Source organism: Erythranthe guttata, chromosome 10, assembly GCF_056151865.1.
Source record: "Erythranthe guttata isolate IM_541 chromosome 10, IM_541, whole genome shotgun sequence".
Classification (NCBI taxonomy): Eukaryota; Viridiplantae; Streptophyta; class Magnoliopsida; order Lamiales; family Phrymaceae; genus Erythranthe; species Erythranthe guttata.
The window spans coordinates 3040036-3062441 of record NC_142542.1 but is presented as its reverse complement, the minus strand read 5'-3'; the positions used below and the strand labels follow the sequence as shown (position 1 = coordinate 3062441).

The 22406-nt window shown below is 35.6% G+C and overlaps 1 protein-coding gene and 2 long non-coding RNA genes across 3 annotated transcripts; 2 read left to right on the top strand and 1 right to left on the bottom strand.

The window, feature by feature from the left end:
* On the top strand, nucleotides 1–3741 carry LOC148767284 (uncharacterized). The gene is made up of 2 exons (XR_016034119.1): nucleotides 1–148; nucleotides 1359–3741. It is a non-coding gene; the product is annotated as an uncharacterized LOC148767284 (long non-coding RNA).
* Nucleotides 826–10551, bottom strand: DML1 (demeter-like 1). Its single transcript, XM_012984656.2, has 20 exons — nucleotides 10324–10551; nucleotides 9176–9934; nucleotides 6959–8713; nucleotides 6467–6877; nucleotides 6181–6271; nucleotides 4754–6077; nucleotides 4590–4669; nucleotides 4439–4523; nucleotides 4263–4354; nucleotides 4112–4180; nucleotides 3970–4006; nucleotides 3797–3879; nucleotides 3183–3620; nucleotides 2977–3013; nucleotides 2837–2894; nucleotides 2570–2709; nucleotides 2386–2451; nucleotides 2181–2295; nucleotides 2052–2090; nucleotides 826–1116 (listed from the first exon to the last, which is right to left on the bottom strand). Exons 2-20 carry the CDS (start codon nucleotides 9786–9788, stop codon nucleotides 989–991), a joined length of 5661 nt encoding a protein of 1886 aa, XP_012840110.2. The 5' UTR covers nucleotides 9789–9934; nucleotides 10324–10551; the 3' UTR covers nucleotides 826–988.
* LOC148767283 (uncharacterized) lies at nucleotides 8953–10018 on the top strand. Its single transcript, XR_016034118.1, has 3 exons — nucleotides 8953–9094; nucleotides 9234–9500; nucleotides 9597–10018. It is a non-coding gene; the product is annotated as an uncharacterized LOC148767283 (long non-coding RNA).
* Nucleotides 10552–22406: the final 11855 nt, after the last annotated feature.

Here is a 22406-nt window from a genome sequence, read left to right as displayed (position 1 = left end):
GTTTCCCCAAATCTTCCCCCTCACTAAACCCCAACCCACACCAAACACACACACCGCCGCAAATAGCTCTCAGTTCTTCATCATCTCATTCCATTTCATCTTCGGGGAACTCAGGCTCAGATTCTGCACTTTCTATAACGGATTAACGGTACGCTTGCTTCCGCAGATCTATTTGTTTTATCTATTTTTTTTTTCTTTCACGCACTTAAGAGTGTAGATGTGATTCAATTCGGCGAACGTTTCTTTGAATGGTTGTAATGATATTAATCCAGGATTCTAGATTGATACTGTCAATCAGAAAAACACTAACAGGAGTATATATATATATTTATATATATATATTTATAGACGAGTGTGTTTGTGGTTCTGTTTATGAAATTTGAGTTCGTATAATTTTCCTTTAAAAAAAAAATATTAATAATTCCAAGTTTTGTTGGAAGTAGTATATATGCAAAAATAGAGATCCACACCTTACGATGATTACCGGACTGTAATTCCGGTCAGACGATTGTGTATGGAAAGAAAGTGTGTGCTTGGCTTTGTAGCTTCTGGTAATTTGATGTATTTTTTAAGTGTGTTATTGCGCTTACTTTCGATTCTAGGTTTTGTTTGCACCGAAACTGATGGAAAATTGGAAACAAGGTCGTAATAACATTGTTTGATCTCGACGGTTTTCAAGTGAATGCTTGAGCTTTTTGTTACTGTTGTCTCGGTTGGATTCGGTGGAAGGGAAATTAGGTTACTAGTTTATAGCATGTTAAATAGTTGCTTTGATCATAAACTGGGAATACCATTTCACCACTAGATGTTCTTAGGCAACAAAGATAGAAGAAAAGTCTCATTCCTAAAAAAAATCCCTGCACGAAAATCAACATTTCATGTTTGCCGAAGAAATTAAAATTATTTCCGATTAATACAACAAGTGCAACCCTATTTCAATATTATACAAGCTAAAGAACATGTTTTCCTTGATGTTTCTAACTGAAGTCTAGTTATCCTTCTCATCTACCTTTCCTTTCCCTTTCCCTAATCTGCTGCTGGCGGGGAAGTGCAACCTGGCGATCAAGGGACGCGGTGCTCTCGATTTCCTGTCGAAACCTCTGACACAGACAAACCCTGTAAAAGAAGATAAACTAATTATGATACGAACGGACAATATTAACTGCGCGAACAAGCTTTTTGATGTTACCGAGATGTTGCAAATACTTGTAACTATTTAAACTGTTACAACAAACTAACACTAGAATTACGTAAAAACAGAATCTTCGTCGAGTGTTTTTGCTACTACTATCTGCTTGTAAATTTTGATAATGGGTATTCGTGAGGTTTTGAAACTAATCTTGACTGGGTTAATGTAGATTTATGATCGCCCAGTCCACCAATGCAATGGTGGTTTCTGCTTGGCTGTTTCCCTGTCGTCAAATATCTGCTTCCAATGAGACATTAGCTAAATAGTATGGCTGATGTTTAACAGGTTTGACTCGTATATTTGTCAATGAGTTTATTTGTGTATTATTTGTCAACATGTTTTTTCAAAGGAGGGAAAAACAATAGACTAGAATGAATAGAAAAAAGAAAGAGAAAACAAACTCCTTTGCATTCCGACATTATTGAGCTTTTATATTGAAGTGATTGATCTTCAACCATCACAGAAAAATAATCTCCTAACATGGCATATGCAAGTGTTGAATAGGGGGAATTTTTGCACCTATTAGAATTAAAGGATAAAAAGAGGTGCCGGTTCCCCATTTTTTGGCTATCTCCATGCGTTAATGATTCTTCTGAAGTTTTAAGTGATGTTCATTTGATTGCTATTTATACTTTGCAAGAAGGCTTTAGGGGTCAATATTTGTTGCTTTTGCTTTTGTGTTTCTTCTTGTTATTTTTTTTATTTCTTTATCCAAGGCAGCAGAGTAGTGGTACCGAATCTACATCCTATATAGATGGTAAACCGACGACACTTGCTTCATGGTTTCCATATTTCATTTATCGACAAAAAAAGGTGCTAGAGGAAGCAGCTTAGATAAGAACAGTGTAATATCTAGATGTACCTCTCCAAAAGCAGTACTGAATTCCTTCCGTGGACAGCCCTAAAAAAACATAAACAAATGACGGATTCTTAGTCTTTCTGATAACTGAACTGCCATGTTTAGTTATTCAATTGTTTTTTGTCTTATTACCTTTAAAGATGGTTGGAATTGACGTCCCAAAGTACACTGTTCTCCTTGGCAAGTTCCATAACCACTGTCTTGGAATGTTCATCGGAGATAGACTACTTTCGTGATCAGAAAATACCTGCAGATGAACAAAGTATACATTCAAAACCCCTTCAATAAATTATTTTATCGTGTCTTTCTGAACAGAAGAATTGGTCATATCGTATACCTCATTTACTTGAAAATATGTGCCATTTAGTGGAAAGCTTCCTCTCATGGCTGTTCTGCATGGTATCTGTTGCAAATGGTTGTGTTAGATTGAATAACTTGGTCAGGAAATTGCATATACCACTAGGGTTAGCTACACAAGTGTAGTCATAATTATGAAGTGTTAGTACAACAGTAGTAGTTACCAGAAGAGTCCCCCTAACAGTTTGAGAGTTTGCTTCTCTTATGCTGTTGCATGCAGAACATGTCTCATCTGTGCATAATTTGTCAAACCCTTCCGATATGCACCGTCTTTCTGGTGGATCAATAGAATTCATGGTTTCACCTGGTTTCAAACATTCAGTAGAAACGGTCACATTTAAAGTAACTCAATTGAGTTCATTATCTGATAGCTTTTTATTTAAAAAAAAGAAACTACGTTGAGCTAAATTCTAGTGGTTGTGTTTCAATACCTGGGGTCCATATTGCAAGTAGGTAAGGAGAAGGATCATCAGGTTCTCGTTTGTCCATCTGCAAATTAAGAAATTATACTTAGTTTGGAATATACATTGTATAATTAAGTTGTACAGTTTTCAGATAGAACAGCACTAACCTCTTCTAGTAGAGGGTGTGAATCTGGAAGCTCATAGCTGTAAAAAGAAAAAAATGAGTATAAGATGGCAAATATAATAAACATTTCGTCATGCTTCAGAACACTTGAGAGTTATTGTCGCATAGTTTGTTGAGTCCCATGAAAATCCTACATATAGTTTGCGGGAAAATTTAAAAAATATTATGAGATTAGGATTGTTTACTAACACTTGATGTTCTGTTCTGAGTCGGCTCATATTCTTGAGTTTCGGAACGGGGATCGAAGCAGCCTCTGAAGTTAAAGCTACCAAGGCTTTTGACATATCGCCCTCGTCTAGTTGTGTGTTCTGTTCCATAATCTTCTGCAGATTGTGAGTGAACTGTTCCATATTGAGTCGGATTGTAGGAATCTCATCAGGGTCTTCGTTGAAAGCATTCTCAATGTCAGATTCTAGAACTTCTGGATACTCTGGCTCTGGTGAAGCAGGTTCTTCAATGATTGGTTGGGAATTGCTAACTCCAGATTCAGCAACCGTTTGATTAGACGGAGGTGAAGGCAACAACTCTAAGGTATTTCTACTACTTGTTGGATTTTGATCTGCTGTTCTATTTACTACGGCACCCACGATACTCTTCTCCTCTGGTGCTGGGAGAGCGAGTCTTGCACTGTAAGCACATTTATCAGATTCAGTCAATTTAAGAATATGTTTTTACTAATATCAGATGAAAAAAGAACTGTTTCATCACTTGCAAAAGGATCTAAGAATTTAGAACTTCGATCAACTGATATAAATTCTTTTAAGAATGTAATTATTGCAATAACTACTGAATGATGTACAAACCTTGCAAATGCACTTGCAAAATGTCTGCATTCTCCTCTCATAGGACATGCATTGCAATTTGGTTTGCTCTTTGTGCAAAATACCTGACAAAACCAAGTTGTTTTCGTATTATATTTTACAAAATATACTGGCTGTAATAGGATATATCCAAGACTTAACAATTAATTTTGTACCTTTCCAAACGTGATCATTTGATAATGCAGCTCATATCTGCAAAAAGAAAAAAAAGAATCATAAACCATTGATGGACACTCTCGTTTTGTAGCGTATTCAATATAATTTTTTTTCTTTCTGAAAAGATAAAAAAGTAATTACAGTGTTCTTTGATCAAGCTTGCAGAGCCTAGGCCACAGATATTTCTGAATAGACTCCAATACAGGGTACCTACACAAGGAAGAAGCACAAGTCATTCTCCATGCGAACCTACATTAACGCAGGGAAATATGATTGAAGTTGAAAGACTCACATTTCCAGTAGATGTAGCTGAAGCGACTCGGGTAATGGCTGAAGAGGTACCCATCCTAATCGTACGGCTATACGGCCAACATTGGTGTCAACCTATTTGAGTGTTGTGGATACAACCTTGTTAGTAAGTTTCTAACCCATTTTAAGATAGGCATTATTTGCAAGCTAGAAACTTACTGGAAAGGCAAGGTGGTGAAGCGTCAAAAGCCGCACGCATTCCACACTCTTCAAACCCAATCCTCTGAAACTTAATAGATACTCTCTGGAAAATGAAAAAAAAAGGTAAATATGTAGTTATAGACATTCTTCACGAAAGCTTCGAGCTTACTTTGCTTTGTCCGGTGGAACGTCCCTAAGCCATTCCAGATCAATGCTTCCGTGGTCTCTAACAATGCGGTTGAGGAATTCCTGAACAAGTAATTGGTATTGAGTTTGGAAACTAAATATAAAAGCTTTTAAATTTTGTTTTTGCTACAAATATCTAACGGATACCTTGATTCTCTCTGCTAGCATATTGTTCATTCCCCTTTCTTTGATAGTCTGCGCGATGTCGTTAACGTCTGCACATCTAACAGCGTCCCAGTCCACTGAGTCCATTCTATTGGCTGTTCTTTCTGTTTCTTTACCATCTACCTGTGCCTGTTTTCTCAATAGATCCCATTCAACTTGGTTCTCCTTTTCTTTTTTCGGTCTCCCCGCTCTTGCTTTATGTCCATTAACCATCTTGCCAGTGTTGTTCTTATTTGAGCTAACTTCCCTGGACTCGGAATTTTTTGAATAATCAATATTGCTGGTACTACCTGTAACATCCATCAAATTTTGTGCATGGATTCGAGTTTTTGAAACCTCCTGCATTTTGCAAGTATTCTCTTGCAAGAGAATCTGTTTTGGTACTTGGTCATTGTTACTCGAGTGGGCATTTGGACTGGGAATCGTTGGCCCCTCGTTGAAACTAACAGCTGAAATATTTCGAAATGTGGTACCTGAGGCAGACTCGGAAGAGAATTCACTAATTTCAGCCGCACAAATTTCTTTTCCGCCGGAACTACTGAATAACTGGCTGTTTTTTTGAGATAACTCAAACTCTGAAAGTAGATCAGACATAGTAGACTTACTACACGATGCATCGGTATTAGAAGGGAATGTAGGAGTGTCCAAATGTCTGGTGCTCTGAAAGTTAAGGGTCAAGCTTTCTAGTTGGATCTGACGAGTTTCGTCGGACCTTTTTTTGTCACTGCCTTTTTCATAATCACCTTGCAGTACAGTGCCAGCCATTTGTAGAAGCTTTACAAACGGAGTAGAGCTGGTGAACCTATCTGCTGTAACTCCTGCTATTGGTTCCTCTTCTGCGGTGCTCAGTAAGCAAGAATTACTCCTTTCAGCGTTTTGTGCAATTGGAGAATCTACAGAGTTCTGAGAAGAAAGAGTGTCTTCTACTGCGTCTTTTCCTTCCTCAACCAAACTTGCCGTTTCGTTTGCAACAGTTTCATGGGACATAACCGGACAATCTTTACATGTATCAGTTGATTGGCTTCTAAAGTTGTCTTTTAAGACAATCCCGTCAAAACTGTTCCCAACAGAATTGCCACTGTCCACTTCTCTAACACTATCATCTTTAAAGTCCTGAAGCATCTCGGTAACCTCTCCACTAACCGACTCTTTTAAGATATCTTTGTTCGATCCAAAGTCTCCATGAGAATCCAGCTCACACACCTCAGGTTCTTTCATTTCGGTACCCAGTCCCTCTTCATGAAATTCTTCATGCTGCGTATCTGTTTCGAGGGGGAATCGTGCAGCAAGTGACATGAAGGCAGAGCTGCAAACATTCAATGATCGTATTTAAGTTCTTCACTGCGATTCAGAAGCTAAAGAAAAATCTAAAAAATAGCAAGGTTCAGTATAACTCAGTTCAGCCAAACCTGGAGAGATGATCCGAAACATTCTGTGTGAGGAAAACACCAACTACAGAGTCAACAACTGACCCCTTCCACGGTGAAAAGCGTCTGTCCCCTGTGAAGAAATTACGACATATTTAAGTTTAGAAATTCTGTATAATGTGACAGCAGAGATTACACTGGATGGAGGTAAGCCTGAAAACTTTAGGCTACAGGCATTTATGTTAAACGTATGCATATGTCAATTTAATTGTTCACTACCAAAGTGAGAATCAAAGAACTTGTGTACTTTGTACCAAAGTCAGTATACCTTGTACAAGATGCATGCGTGCAATGAACGAATCTGCCCTTCCATTGAATACTCTTCGTTCTTCTTCCCACCATTTTGTCTTTTCTTCGTCTGTTCCGTCAATTCCTTCGCTGTTTATATTTTCCAACAAAAGTTTCCACACTCTACTAGTCTCGTCATCAAGCTCAACTTTAGGCCTTGGCCGCCTTCTCTTGACTTGATCAAATGAACTATCATAAGGGACAACATCACCATATCTTCGAAACGGAACAAGTGCATGTTGCAGTTGATAATCTCTGTGGTATGCCATAAATGGATTCTGCTCTTGTCCTGATGGTCGGCACCTCTCTGCATTGAGATCTAGTCGGTCAAGTTGGTCAATGAGCGAGTCAACTGGTGACATGCATTTCCACGTTAGAGCCAATGGTGGTCCTGCATTAGAAGTTGCAATTAGTCAGGTAAAATAACTTTTTTTCCCTTAATAGTTGCATTATGTAGGTTTATTATAATTACCCATTGATTGGTGACTGTATGAATTTTGTGCAGAATTCATAATCATGCTTCTCTTTGATCGTTTCTTTTTTGCCGTTTTTGAGCAAGTGTCGGCTACAAGGGCTTCCATGCATGTTGTTGCTTCTCTACTTGAAGATGACGGCAGTTCTTGACAAATTTTTAGCAGCGAAGACAAATCACGTAGTCGAGTAACCCCTTTGGATCTCCTCCTCTTGATTCTCTCCGTAGGTCCCAAAGCTAACAGGTCTTCGAAAATTTGCCTTCCATTCTGAGTAGCATCAGCTGCAAAATTAGCAACTTGAAATTGAGCACCAGAAGATCCCTGATTGGTTATTGATGCGAAAAGCTCCGTGCAAGAAAATCTGACATCGTTCCTTTCATGTTTTAAATTATTGTTGTCTGAGGTAGATGCTGTGTACTGCTGCGAGCAAGATGAGACCATATTATACACCTTCTCAGTCCTCTTTTTCTTGTAAATTGCTGGAAACTGGAATCCTGGAGAACCGTAAGTATTATGTGCATTTTGTGAATATGCAGGAAGGTACGCCTGCAAGGAATTGTAAAATGCTCCATTGTCGTTTCTGTTGTAGAGTTCTGCTTCAGCATCTGCACCCGTGCCTCTTCTTTTCAAGCCTCCCACTCGTCTTTCTGGAGTCAAGCATGTGCTGCTGCAGATGGAATCACTCTGACTCATTTGCGTAATTCGGCTATCGGGATTATTCATTCTCACTGGAACAGTATTGACCTCTTTGTCATGTGTTACATCGGAGAATATGATTTGGCATTTCCCTCGGGTGGATACAGTTTGATCTGTGAACATTGGAGAATGTTGTTCCGGCCTTGAGAGGTAATCTTCATGTAACTGATTTATAGAGTGTGTATGTAATTGAGAAGTGTCCACGTCATTTTTCTCCATGCCATTTCTTGATTGATCTTTTGCATCAAAGTTCTCTGCTTGTGAGTCACTGTTGCAATTCGAAGGTGGACAGTACGAAGAGCTTTCGTCTCTCGCTTGGGTATCTGAGTTAAAGTTGAGTGATCTTCTGCACGAACTCCTGGTATAACGGGGAACATTTATCTCAGCTGTCTCGGCGGTTTCCTTACAATGCATGTCATCGTCACCTTCAGGTTTGTTGGTTCGTTTTTTCCTTTCATACTTCCTCTTTTCCCCTGGAGTATTTGTATTTGCAAGACCAGGAGACTTCTTGTTTGAATCCCCTTCTATGGGATTGTCGTCTGCTTTTCTTCGAACATATTTTCTCTTTACACCACTTGGGGTTTCTTGTTGAACACTAGGTTTTACTGCACTCGATTTAGGAGTCCTTTGTTTCTTACCCTCGATTATGACTTTCGGCCTGTGCTTTTTCTTCCTCGCCTTTGGTGGAGGGGTTTTGATCATGTCAGCTTCCTCGGTACCTTCCTTGTCAGGCTTGTGATTCTCCTGCAATTGTGTGGACGTGTTGTCGTCTTCACACAATTGTTCGACGACCAGATGAGACTTTTCTTTCTTCTTGCGAAGCTCCATTCCTCCACACATTGTGGTTTTGTTCTCTTGTGAGTTCTTTCCTGCTGGGAGCTCGTCTACGCTTAAATCTATGAAATTAGAGTCCTGCCTATGCTCAGCTTTACTGTTCTTGCCTGGAGTTATAGGAGCAAAACGGGATGATGCACTCTTGCTCAATGCTGCAATATTGGTGTTTGATCTGGGGGGTGAATTGAGATTAAAGGAAGGCCTAGAAGCTGCCGAACTTCCATCTGTCGAATAGCAGTTCAGAGTTCATGTCATTTTTCAAAGTTTGAAAAACCAATATATTATAAAAAGTAAAAACAGATGTCTATGATGCATGCAGAAGGCTACGTTCTTCATAAGCTTCTCTGTGTTTGTTCATGTGTTTGTTCAGATGCTGTAAAGTTGCACTTTTTTCTTTTTCGCATTTCAAACTCAAATTATGCAAGATTTAATTTTTTTTTTAGTTTTTTATTTTTAATTTCAGGAAACAACATTTTAATGGATCTCTCGAGTGCAAACTCATTGGCTGGGACGATTATTCATGGCTAAAGTTCCTACACAAGTTTTCCACATAGAGGCTCTCAAACTGGCACAAATATAAACAAGTCAGAATATTTTTGATAATGGTAAGGAAAAGGGGGAAAAAATAAATAAATACCGAAACGAGAATTTTATTTCCTAGAATTAAAACAAGGTTGTGCACTTACGCATCGCCATATTCAACCCAGCATCATATATTGCTCCCGAACTATCGTGATCTTGCAGTGCAGGATTTCCAAAGCTGATTATGAACTGTCTACCTTCAATTTCGGGGTGAAAAAGCGGTGTCGAAGCGTAAGTGCTCGTAGCAGGTACATTATGCGCTGGTCCTTTGTTGCCGGCTGAATCTGCTAGAGCCAATAGATTACTGAACGACATGGCGGGCCATTTGTCCATATCATTTACAGGGAACTTGTCGTACGCGCGTGCATTGTCTACATAAACATGGGAACTTGTACTCTTACTCGCTTGCCACGTGTCGAATTCCGATAGGTAGTCCGAGCTAAGATGGGATTTGACGGCTTCGTCTCTACTTACGTGTGCTGGACTATTATAACATGCAGCTGATGTCTGGCTTTGTGTTTGCAGAGATTCTCCATTTAGCATTTCCGATTCGGACAAATTCGTACTATTGGGTCGAGCCAGGTGATTTTCTAGCCATTCTCCGCAGATCGGCTGCTGATTTGTCGAATTGGGTTTTGCGGGAGTTGTCGGAATCCAAGAACAGCCGATCTGTACGTCTTTCAGTTCTGAAGACTCTTCTTCACTTCTCACTGCCATTACAGGGGTAAAACTGGCAAAAAATCCTTTCTTTGCTTCTCTAACCACCAACTTTTTTTCTTCTTCTTAATTTTTCTTTTTTGTTGAATTTCACTACAGCGTAGCCTTGGTTAATTTCTTCACTGTCTGCATTTCATGACATCTTCCTGCTAGAAAAAAAAACACAAATTTATTGGAATTGTAAAAAAAAATTAAAAAAAATTCATAGGAAAACCAGTGAATTATATAAACCAGTTCTCTCCCTCACCTTTGATATCATACAAGCAATTTAAATTGACAGATCTCTGAAGAAAAAACCCAAAAATCCAGTTTCTGTATACAACTGAGACTCTAACAAGAAGTGGGTGTTTCTAGAAAGAGAGTTTCCACAATTAATTCTTCCTTAATTTCACGGATTTAGAGCTCCCATCTTTTCAATATCTAGAGAGAGAGAGAGAGAGAGAGAGAGAGAGAGAGAGAGAGAGAGAGAGAGAGAGAGAGAGAGCAAATTGGTAATTTTGTGGAATTAGGAAGCCATGGGGGATAGGAGTCTCACCGAATTGTTGATTTCTGGTCAAGATCTTGTGTAGCGGTGGACGCCGAAGAGAAACTCAAAGCATAACATTTTCAAGGATGAGAGAGATAGAAGAGAGAGAGAGAGAGAGAGGAGAGAGAGAGAGGGGAAAAACAAACAAATAGAAAGAGCAGGGATTCTGTTCAAGTAAAAGGGAGCATCTGTGTGAACTGATAACTCTTTTCTCCCGGTAAACCACCTAGGAAATCTAATAAATAATATTATTTTATTCCTCAATTTTATACATTAGAAAAGCGTTTGTTTTCTTCTGTGCCGAATCCAGCGCGGGAAATTTAGACTTGATCGAGTGGAAGCGATTTTTAATTAGAAAATATTGTTGGACGTAAATTTAGAACGGAAGAAGCGATTATCTTCGATGTGATAGACTGGAAGTGAATATTTTACGAGAGTAATTGTGAATTTTTTTTAATGGAGGATTGTAGTATAGTGGTAACAATAATTTTTAGCGGGAAATTTTGACTTGATCGAGCGGAAGTGATTATCTTAATAAATAAAAGATTATTAGACGGATAGAGTGGAAGTGATGACTTTACAAAAGAAATGTGGATATTTTGACGGGAAATTCAGATTATAATAGATGGGTAGTAATAATTTTAAGCAGGAAATTTAAACTTGATCGAGCGGAAGTAATTATCTTAATAAAGAAAAAAGTTAGACGGATAAAGTGGAAGCGATTGTCTTCGACGTGGTAGAGTGGAAGTGCTTATTTTACCAAAGTAAAATCTGGTAATTTTGGCGGTAATTTCAGATTGTAATAGAGTTGTAACAATAATTTTAATTAATTCTTACAATTTTGACATAACATTTATACGTGACAAGATAGAAACGGTGAAACTTTGATAAGTAAATCAAGAAGTGACGGAGCGAAAACGATTATCTTACAGAAATGATATTCTCGAATTGTTGCAAGACAATCAATCATCTCCAGTATCACATTTTAATTTCTTGTTATAATTTAATAATCATTTAAATAGTTTAAACAATTGTTGTTAAATGATAATGTAATTTATAAAATGTAATTAAAAAAGAAAATAGATTTCAGATAAGATGGTGGGGTTTTTGTTTGGCCGACGAGGGGCAAAAATGTAAATTTAAGTCAAACGATTAAAAAGGCGTTGGAAGCGGTCTTGCAAGACTTGAACACGTGAGTAAACTGCAACTGGGATTTGACGTCGTTAGTATATCCCGTCAAAGGCATGACATCACCGATGGGCATGCATGAGTAGAACCTTTAACGGCGTTGGTGGTCCCCCCCTTACTAGTGGAACAAAGGTGCACACTTTTCTAGCTTAAGGAGTTGGGGATAAAATTTCATTTAATACGTTTGGTGTGAAATTTATTGATTCTCATCAAGCGGTGGTGGAGTATTTGCTTTTCTTATGTGAACAAATCGTGTGGTGCCGGCATGCTTTTTGGCATGGAAAATATTGTTTATTTACATATTCTTATCAAAAAAAAAAAAATACATATTCTTATTGTTAATAAAATATTATTCGTACGAAACCATTTTCGTTTCGTACGGACGCATTTTTATTGTTATTGTTGTTGTTATAACGGTCGATACGTTTCGTATATAAAAAATAGCATTTTAATAATTAGCCGGGTCGAACTATTCAATTGAAATTTGGAGGTCTAATATATTGGTTAAGACTATTTATTTTATACAATACTCCGTAAAATTTCACTTGTATATTCAGCTATTTATGTGTGTATACCATACAAAATTTGTATGCCTGTACAATTAAACATCTATAAATTAGTACAGTTGGCATTATTAGAATCCTATTAATTTAATGGACTATTAATTTATTGATAAATTGATAATTATTAGTATATACATTAGTTAATAACATATTAAATTTTGAAATTATTATTATTATTATTATTATTTTTCAACAAATACATATTATACGTATATATTATTCATTGTACCATAAATTCAGTATACTACAGTAGAATCTCGATAAATTAATACCCGATAAATTAATAATCTCGCTTAAATAATAATTTTTTCCGGTCCCGACTTGGGGACAACGTGCTAAATTAATAATTCGCTAAATTTATAAGATAATACACATTCGAAAAATTTAAGAAGCCCCATATAATATATAAATTAATAATGCATAAAAATAATTCTTAAATTACATGGTATAGTACATATTTAATAGATCTATGAAAGCTTAATACAATATAATTTAATTGTTGCTTGTTTCTTGTTGAAGTTCACATTACTATCAATCTCGTCCCTCACTTTTCTTAACATGGTTAGAACTTTCGGTATTGTTTTGTCATAACTCAACATAAAATCGTTCTATACCATTGCTGCTTTAAGAGCTTCCGTTCGTGAAACAGGCTCTATAATGCATTGAACTAATGATACAATGAATAATATACACGTAAAAAAATTAAAAATAATGTATTTATTGAAAATAATAATTAAAGTAATTTCATAAATTAATAATTTATTAATTAATGTATAAATTAATAATTATTAATTTATTGATAAGTTAATATTTCGCTAAATTAATAAAATTTTGATGGTCCCAACAGTATTAATTTATTGATGTTTAACTGTATAGAGTTTGTTTCTCAAACGGAAGCTCTAGAAGTAGCAATAATACTGAACAATTTTTTGTTGAGTTATGAGAAAATTATACCAGAAATTCTAACCTTGTCAAGAAAAGGGAGGAACGGAAGCTCTATAAGTAGCAATAATATTGAACAATTTTCTGTTGAGTTATGAGAAAATTATACCAGAAATTCTAACTTTGTCAAGAAAAGGGAGGGACGAGATTGATGGTGATGTGAACTTCAGCAAGAAACAAACGATAATTAAATTATATTTTATTAAGCATTCATATATCTATAAAATATGTAATGTACTATGTAATTTAAGAACTATTTTTATGCTTAATTTATTTATATATTATATGGGGATTCTTAAAATTTTTGAATGTGTATTATCTTATGAATTTAACGAATTATTAATTCAGCACGTTGTTCCGAGATGGGACCAATTTCTGATTTTTTTTAAATGAGGTTATTAATTTATTGATGTTCTAGTATATATATTTGCTTGTGTGTAAATTGAATGTTACAAGAAGAAACTTTAAAGTTGTCTAATCAACCGAAAAATTGGTCGGACTTCTTAAATTTTATAAAAATCAATTAATTAGAATCACTGAGAGTCTGAGACTCGATTTGATTTTGTATTACGGGTAATTACATGGAGATCCCTAATACAATGATTTAATTCAAAACGAGACTCATGGTTTTTTTCTCGTAATTAAAAAGCTCATTCGACATGTATTATTAATAAAGACAATCCTACTATTTATGATAAAATTAACCCCAACCCCTTAAATATATCCAATTTTAATTTAACCCCAATTCACCAATTTTGATTTCTAATTTTCCCCTTTTTTCTTTTTTTTGGAGAAGAACCGATCGACGTTATTGGGCGATTTCCGCCAAGTCCGAAGGAAGGGTCAATCCCTCGCTACAAAAATGACCATAGGTCGACACTAACATATGTGCCAAGTTATTACCGGTTCGTCAAATAAATTGAACATACATGATATAAAGACTCTAGATAAAGACAAACTTTGTTCAATGAATGCTCCAAACGGAAGAACCGAATGATTCTTGTCCCGAAGCGCTGCTATCACCTGTAAATTGTCTCCTTCCACAATAATGTTCGGCCACTCCTTTTTCTTGTGATGTGATTAATGCCCTGAAAATAGTATGGGCTTCTCCATCTACCACCGTTGGCCGTATGACGAACTTGTGAACCATCCAAAACACGCACTCGCCCCCAGAATTGCAAGCGACCAGTGAAGTAGCATAATACGTCTCACCACGCGGAAAGCTTGCATCCACATTAATTTTGATCACTCCATCGTCCGGTGGTTTCCACTCCGTAGGGTGTCATAGAGGTTGTCTAAGAAATGAATGCAGTTGATGTTCTAAATACTCCTTGAGGTAGTCTCTACACCAATCCATGATTGTGGTCGCTTGTAGACTGTTCTTCCCGTGCACTTCCTTTTCAGATTTATAGTGTTATGGTGTTCATTGTGGCCAACATATAAGTAACATTTAGCTTATAGTTTTACAGTTGTTTTTTATTTTATTTGCAGAGACTGTCAAAATTATGGTCAAAATTGATTCATTAGTGAAATTGCGATTAAATTAGTTTGAATCATGAATTAAGGGTTGTCTGAAAGGGCCAAGGGTAATGTTGCTATATATTGTGGAATTTTTTTTTCTTTCTTGAGAGACATATATTGTAGAGTTTTACTTATTACCTATGAATGTGGGAGGTGTAGATTTATTTGCAAAATAAAAAAAAAAGTTGAATTTTCCTTTTTTAATTAAGGCCTTGTTTGTTTACCTATATCGGATTACATTAGATTAGGTGAGATTGGATTAATACCCCAGTGACTAATTAATTATTTAGTCAGTAAGATGTTTGATTCGTTAGATTAAATCTTGTATTAAATTTGTTAAATTCTGGTATTTAATGTGAATTGTCTAAAAAGTATTTTAATTAAAAAAATTAAGATATGGTTTTAAGGATAAAATTGTAAATTTCCTCTTTTAATCACCCCCTACAAAATTAATCGCAGGGGGAGGGGTGCTACTAATTTAACCAAATAATAGCACTTAATTGCGGGCTTTGAGTGTAGTAGCGGGCTTGACTAAATACGAATCTCGTCAACCAAACATCTTACTAACCCCTACTATTTAGTTAATAGAGATTAATAGCACTAAGCAAACGAGGCCTAAGTGGATTATCATGAACTTGTCATTTGCTCAATCTAAGTACTCCATTTGAGTTCCTGCTATTGTACTAATAATACATAATAAATTAATACTAGTGAATCTAAAGTAGAAGTTAATGATTGTGAGTACAATTTGAGATAATTACTTATTTTTATAAGGGTAAATGGCAAAAGGGTCCATCACATGGAACTTAAATGCATTTTGGTCCACAAAAAAAACAGTCTCTCAATTAAATCCATTCCCATGTCTTTAGTCTAAAATACCCTCCATAATATAATTCTCACAAGTTCCACCCATTATGCTTTAACTTCCTTAATATTACACATTGACCCCATATTTAAACAAATATATCACATTAACCCCCAAATTTTTTTTTTCAGAAAATAATTTTTTTTCTGAAATGTTTTTATTCCGGCCAGATTCCGGCGTTGACTTTTTTTTTTTTTTTTTGAAAACTTTTCTTTTCCTAAATTTTTTTTCCGACCGATCAACCACCGTTGACCGCCGGTCTTTGGCGTTGACTTTTTTTTTTTTTTTTGAATTTTTTTTAGAAAAAAATATTTTAATTAATATTACTGTCTGGCTACTAAATTACTGTCTCAGACAGTAATATTACTGTCCCAAACAGTAATATTATGAATATTATTTTCCCGAACAGTAACATTATTAATATTATTGTCTAAGATAGTTAAATTACTGTTGGAGACAGTAATTTAGCAGTCACTGCAGTAATATTAATTAAAATAATTTTTTTTAAGAAAAAAATTTTTTAAAAAAAAATCAATTAACAGTTAAATTACTGTCTCCGACAGTTAAATAACTGCTGGAGACAGTAATTTAGCAACGAATACAATAATATTAATTAAAAATATTTTTTAAGAATAAAAAAGTTAATTAACAGTTAAATTATTGTCTCCGACAGTTAAATAACTGCTGGAGACAGTAATTTAGCAACGAATACAGTAATATTAATTAAAAATATTTTTTTTAAGAATAAAAAAGTCAATTAACAGTTAAATTACTGTCTCAAACAGTTAAATAACTGTTGGAGACAGTAATTTAGCAACAAATACAGTATTATTAATTAAAATATTTTTGAAGAAAAAAAAAGTCAATTAACAGTTAAATTACTGTCTCCGACAGTTAAATAACTGCCGGAGACAGTAATTTAGCAGCCAAGACAGTAATATTAATTAAAATATTTTTTTAAGAAAAAACAAAATTATATGAAAAAAAAAGTCAACGCCGGAGACCCGGCCGGAAAAAAATTTCAGGAAAAAAAAAGTTTTTCAAAAAAAAAAAAAAAAAAAGTCAACGCCGGTGACCGGCGGTCAAAGCCAGTCAACGGCGGCGACCGGCGGTCTCCGGTGGTGGCGTGTCAAAATTTGAGTCAAAATTGAAATTATGGTTAAAATTGATTAATTGGGGTGTAAATAATGAAATTTGAGTTGAATTGAGTTTCAATGAATTGTGGGTAATTTTGGTATATATAAAAAGATTTTCCTTATTTGCAAATAAGTTTGAATGAACTGGATTTATTTGAAAGACAAAAAAGTTGGATGTTCCTCTTTTAATTAACTGTCTTTGTCATGGGCCTATTTGCCATTTACCCTTTTTATAATAACTGAAATCTGCAAATATCCTAAAAAATCAACTTAAACACTTAATTTAACGGTTGTCAAGTTTGAAAATAAATTTATATTATAGCTCTTTTCGAGAAATATCTTAAATGTCTTAATATAATAAATAAATAAAAAATGCGGACACACATCTATATAATTTCTAGTAATTGATGAATGTGTTTTTAGACTAAAAAACTGTTGGATATGTGTTTTTAACATTATAATTTGAAATAAATAGCTTACATGTTGCTTTCTATTATTAAAGACCAGGGGCTCCTCCCATCTTCTCTGCTAGTGACAAGAGACTCTCTTTTTTGCCTACTTCTCGAGAATATGAAGAACGTTCTAGTGTTTATAGTAAAGACAATTCCACGTCTAGAAACACTAATCAATCATGTCGTACGATTCCACATTACGTTTTGCAATCCCCACACTTTTTTATTTCTCGGGTGTAGCACTTAGTACTGAATGCAGTAAATGAAAATAACTAGCATACTAAAACATATAAAAATGGGATAACCCACGAAACCCTAGCCTCTAAAACTCGCCCATTATGAAATAGCAAGCTCCGGGTGTTGGCTAAACATAGCCGAATAAATATGTATTTGGATCTTCCTTATGAGGTCCTTCGAGTAGTTTGAGTTTTATCGAATTTCCACTTATTCCGAGCCTCCGAATGTGGTACACGATGCTAGCCAGTGCACATCGTTGTGTCTTGTTGCAGTACGACTTCCCCCGTACGTCCTTCTTTAACCATTTGAGTGTTGCATTCAATGTGGTTGGTGTTTGGCTGATCCCCAACGTCCATATCTGAATGTTGTCTCACACATCTCTTGACATGTTGCACTTGAAAAAAAGGTGCTTCCTATTCTCGTCAACCATGCCTCATAACACACATTTTGAATTATCGATTGGGTAACCCTTTCGCTCCACCCGGTCCATCGTGGCCATTCGATCCAGTGCAACCATCCATGAATAAATGAGTGCTTTGGAGTCGTCGATGGTGCCCAAAGTAGTTTACCCTACGGTTCCAATCGTAGATTTTGCTCACGTTTAGTTTGCCAAGCTCCATACATGATTCCAGTTTAGCAATAAGTAGCTGAGTAGTCCTCGCGTTCTCCACCAGATCGTCCTGGATCTGGATGATGCTCTTGAAGAAGGGTGAAGCTGTAAGTGGTGGTGACCACTCTTATATGGTTCGTCCCTTGAGATAAAATTCATTTACCCACTGTATCCCCGCTGTATCCACGGAGAGTTTTTCTTCAAGTGAAAATCCCACAAGTTTTTCACGAGAAGGCTTCGATTCCAGTCATTCAAGTCGAGAAGGCCCAACCCCTCTTCTTCTTTCGGTCTACACATCTTATTCCACGCCACTTTTGGTGCAGCCTCACCCTATAAAAACGTTTTTCATAGTTTCTCAATATTCTCAATAATTGCGTGTGGAATCGAGAATATTGATAACCAGTAGCAACACGTACCTTGTACCACTGTTTTCAAAATCTCTAATCGGTTGGCGTAAGAGAGTGTTTGGTGAGTCAACACACCTATTGCCTGTTCAATTTTATGGAGCAGTGGTTGATAGTTGAGCACTCGTAATTTGGATGCATCGAGTGGAATTCGAAGGTATCGAAACAAGAACACACCCGTGGCAAAGTGATACTCGTTTTCGATATTAAATCGGTCCCCCTGTTTGACACCCGCTAGGAATATATTAGACTTCGCGTGATTTGCCTTGAGCCTGAAAACCTGCCCAAATTCGTAAACCGTCTTGGCGAAGATACATACCCATTCGACATCTACTCGAGAAAGGACCATTAAGTCATCGGCAAATATTAGATGTGTTATCTTGTGAAGGTGGCACATTGGATGATAATTTATTTCCTGTTCCACCGGCCGTACATGGAGTAGTCGGGAGAGGTACTCCATGCATATGACGACCAAGTATGGTGATAAGGGGTTCCCTTGCCTCAATCCTCGCATGACCGGGAAAAACCCATTCGTCTCACCATTTACCGAAATCGAATACGACACAAAATTACACATTGCATAAATCCCGTGAATTTAACTGGGAAACCCAAGCCCTCCAACGTAGCTTAGCTTGGAGAAATTCCCAGTTAACTGAGTCATATACTTTGCGTAAATCCATCTTCACCAAGCATCTAGGCGAAATTATTTTCCTCTCATAGTGCCGCATAAGATGTTCCACCAAGTGTATGTTGTCCGTTATCAACCCCCCACCCCCCCGAACGCTGATTGGACTTCCTTGGCGATCAACTGTCCATACTTCTTGTACAATAATCTTAAAGTCCTCATGCATAAAAGTCCTAAAAGTTTTCTCAAACGGTAAGAAGGTTGCTGAGTTGTGGTGTGTGCAGTTCGTGCGCATTGTGTTGTGGGTGTGTGTATGCATATGCGGATTTCTGTTTAACCTGGTGTTCTTATATATTTATAAATATTATTAGGGGATCACTATAACAAATCCCAACTTTTGCTTAGTTCAATACTACCAAGTTTAAAATCATAATTGAGTACATATTTATAACTTTTTTCTTACTTTAATACCAAAATGAAATGAAAAGTACAAAACCACCCTTTCATACAAAATATCAATTATATCAAAAACTTTTTGAAATTACTTATTTTAAAACCAAATAAAAGAAAAAAAGAAAAACCCTTTCAACTCACCCACCGGCGCTGCCCCTCCCCTCCACCGTCGCTCACCGCCGCTCATACCCTCGCCGTCGCTACCGCCGCCAAAACCTCCATCGTTATCAAGCCGCCGCCGCCTTCATTATCACAAGTAATATTTGGTTTCGATTTTTTTTTCTTTAATATTGAGTTAGGATTTGATTGTTTGATATGGGTAATTAGGATTTGATTGTTTTAGGTAGGAATAATAGTTAATTAGTAATGGGTGCATCTAATTTCAGTCGATTTGAGCATTGATTTGAGATTTCGTGGGTTGTTCTTCGTTTCACAAAAATCGACCTGAAAGTGTCGATTTTTGCAAAATTTTCGAAAGATTGCTGTCGAAAATTATGCAAAAATCGACACCTTGTTGTCGATTTTTGTGAAAATTTTGAAATTTAACTTTTGTTAATTCGACAGCAACCTGTCGAAAATGTTGGAAAAATCGACAGCTAGCTGTCGATTTTTCTAAAACTTTCGACAGGTTGCTGTCGAATTCTAACTGTATTAATTTTTTTTTCTTTTCTATTTTTTTTTGTTTGTTTTTATATTATGTATATTTATTTATTTTTTTGTGTGTTATTTTGCAGTAGAAGAACCACGTGAACCTCGTATACCCCCAACTGTCTCGAGCCGTAAGAAGATGAAGGAATTATTTGGTAAGGGCAAGGGCAAGGAAATCACGACCAAGAAAAAGACCACGACCAAGAAGAAGTCTGGAGAGGGTTCTTCCTCAACGAATCCGGTTCCGGTGCCGGCTCTACCTTCGACTGTAGAAGTTGGTGATTCGAGCAACGAACCGGTCCGATGTCCCTCATACTACTCTAGAAGAATTACAAGCAGTTGTGAAATGCGTGTTTAGTAGGAAGAAAAAAACACAGGATTAGTTTTGTGTGTTTTAGGACATTAAGTATTTTTGATGGATTTTGTTTGGTTTAGATGTTTTTTTTTTTTTAATTTAGTTTTATATGAATTTTGATTGTTTTAAATGGAATATTTTTGATAATTTGCAATTTCTATTTTTTTTTTCCAAAAACACTTAGAATATGTTGTTTATGTTACATTGAAATAGATTTGGGGTTAATTTCACAAAAAAAATAAAAATTGCAAATTATCAAAAAAAAAAATCCATTTAAAACAATCAAAATCCTCTTTTTTCTTGGTCTTTGATCATCTTCACCGAGTACCTTCTTGCCAGCATAAATGCCCCCACGCTCACAACAAACAATCACACACGGTGTCCTACGTCCTCTATTCCCGTCACTCAAACACGCAATCATTAACACCATTCCAATTCTTTTACATACTTCACGAACTCATGCCAATAAAGCTTCTTTTGTTGGGAATTTTTCTGACGTGGTAAATGAATGGGTGCAATCGATCTACACAAAAGTGGAGAAAAAATTAGACAAGTAAATTTGCAACATGAAACAATTGACACGTGAGTGTCGAATTTGTCCCCTATTTTCGACACTTAAGTGTCGAAAATAAAGGACAAATTCGACACTTAAGTGTCGAAAATAGGGGACAAATTCGACACTTAAGTGTCGAAATATGACTTATATAATAATTGATATTATATGTGTTCGACGGGTAACTGTCGAATTTCACCACTATTTTCGACACTTAAGTGTCGAAAATGAGGATAAATTCGACAGTTACCCGTCGAAAAGATATAATATCAATTATTATATGTGTTTCGACACATACATGTCGAAAAATAAACACAATTTCGACCTGTATGTGTCGAAATTTGATGGCGGATTTAAAAAAAAAAAAAAAAAATCAAAATCGACGTTTTAGCTAAAAAAATACATGGATACATACCTTAATGGGTTCTTCTTGCTCGTAAACTACCATTCTATTGTCATTTGACGCCATTTTGCAAGTTGTGTAAGGTTTTGATTTCTTTAGTTTTGAGGTTTTTTAAGAGAATTTTTGGGGGAGGGAGAAGAAGGAGGTGGAGGAGGTGAGGGGTTTGTGAGTGAGGAGGGAAATTATTTTTGAGGGTTTTGAATTTTTTGATTATTTGGTATTAAAGAAAGAAAAATAACATTTGTAATATTTTTTTGGTTTTGATTTTCATTAAGGGTATTAAAGTAATTTACATTAATTATTTATTTTTTATTTTTTGATATTCAACTAAGCAAAAGTTAAGATTTTTTATTACGATCCCCATATTATTATTATAAATACGTTTAATTATGTATAGAATTAGTTAAAATTAAGGATAAAACCAAGAGTAGATAGATATTCATAAAATGGTTAAATGTTGAGTCAAAATATTTAATTGAAAACCAAGAATATGCATGTGAGGTCTTTATGCTTAATTAATAATAGCCCCTCCTAGAGACCTATAGCTAATTTCCCCTATTAATAACTGCATATGTCTTATCAATATTATTTTATCATCATTATTTACATTTTAATATAACATAAAGTTAATTCTAAATATTGTAAAAGAAAATAGTCTTCCAAAACAACATCTAACAAATCTGTCGTCAGAACCAGTGAGGTGGGCCAACCGGCCAAGTGGTGGCCGTTTCATCTACATATTTTTTTAATTTTTAATTTTTAATTTTTAATTTTAATCTTGTTCACACAGGTTTTTTTTTCCTCTTATTTTAATTTTTAATGTAATTCCACCCATTTACCATCTCTTTAACTTTATTTATTCTAAATAAAATTCCTAGATTTCACTTTCATATTTAAATTTATTACATTTGGTGTTGTTGAATTTCTAAATTTGAATAACAATTTTTAACTTTTATAATTAAATTATGAAAAATCATCTAAACTAAAAATTGGTACATAAGTTTGTCTTGAAATTGAAAAATAGAAGTTTCTACCTGGAGTATATAGTTTTGGGTGGTTTTTGTAAACTAACACTAAAAATAGTGGAACAATTTGATCTGACAAAGCTTCACAAATCCAGGAAAACCGAGCGTCTAT

What these genes read in the sequence shown, in the direction of transcription:
- DML1 (XM_012984656.2), bottom strand. Translation starts at nt 9,788, where the DNA reads ATGGCAGTGAGAAGTGAAGAAGAGTCTTCAGAACTGAAAGACGTACAG. An exon ending in CAGCTACATCTACTGGAAAT is followed by an intron (nt 4,181 to 4,262) that starts GTGAGTCTTTCA and finishes TTCCTTGTGTAG; the next exon opens with GTACCCTGTATTGGAGTCTA. An exon ending in CACACCCTCTACTAGAAGAG is followed by an intron (nt 2,895 to 2,976) that starts GTTAGTGCTGTT and finishes CTTAATTTGCAG; the next exon opens with ATGGACAAACGAGAACCTGA.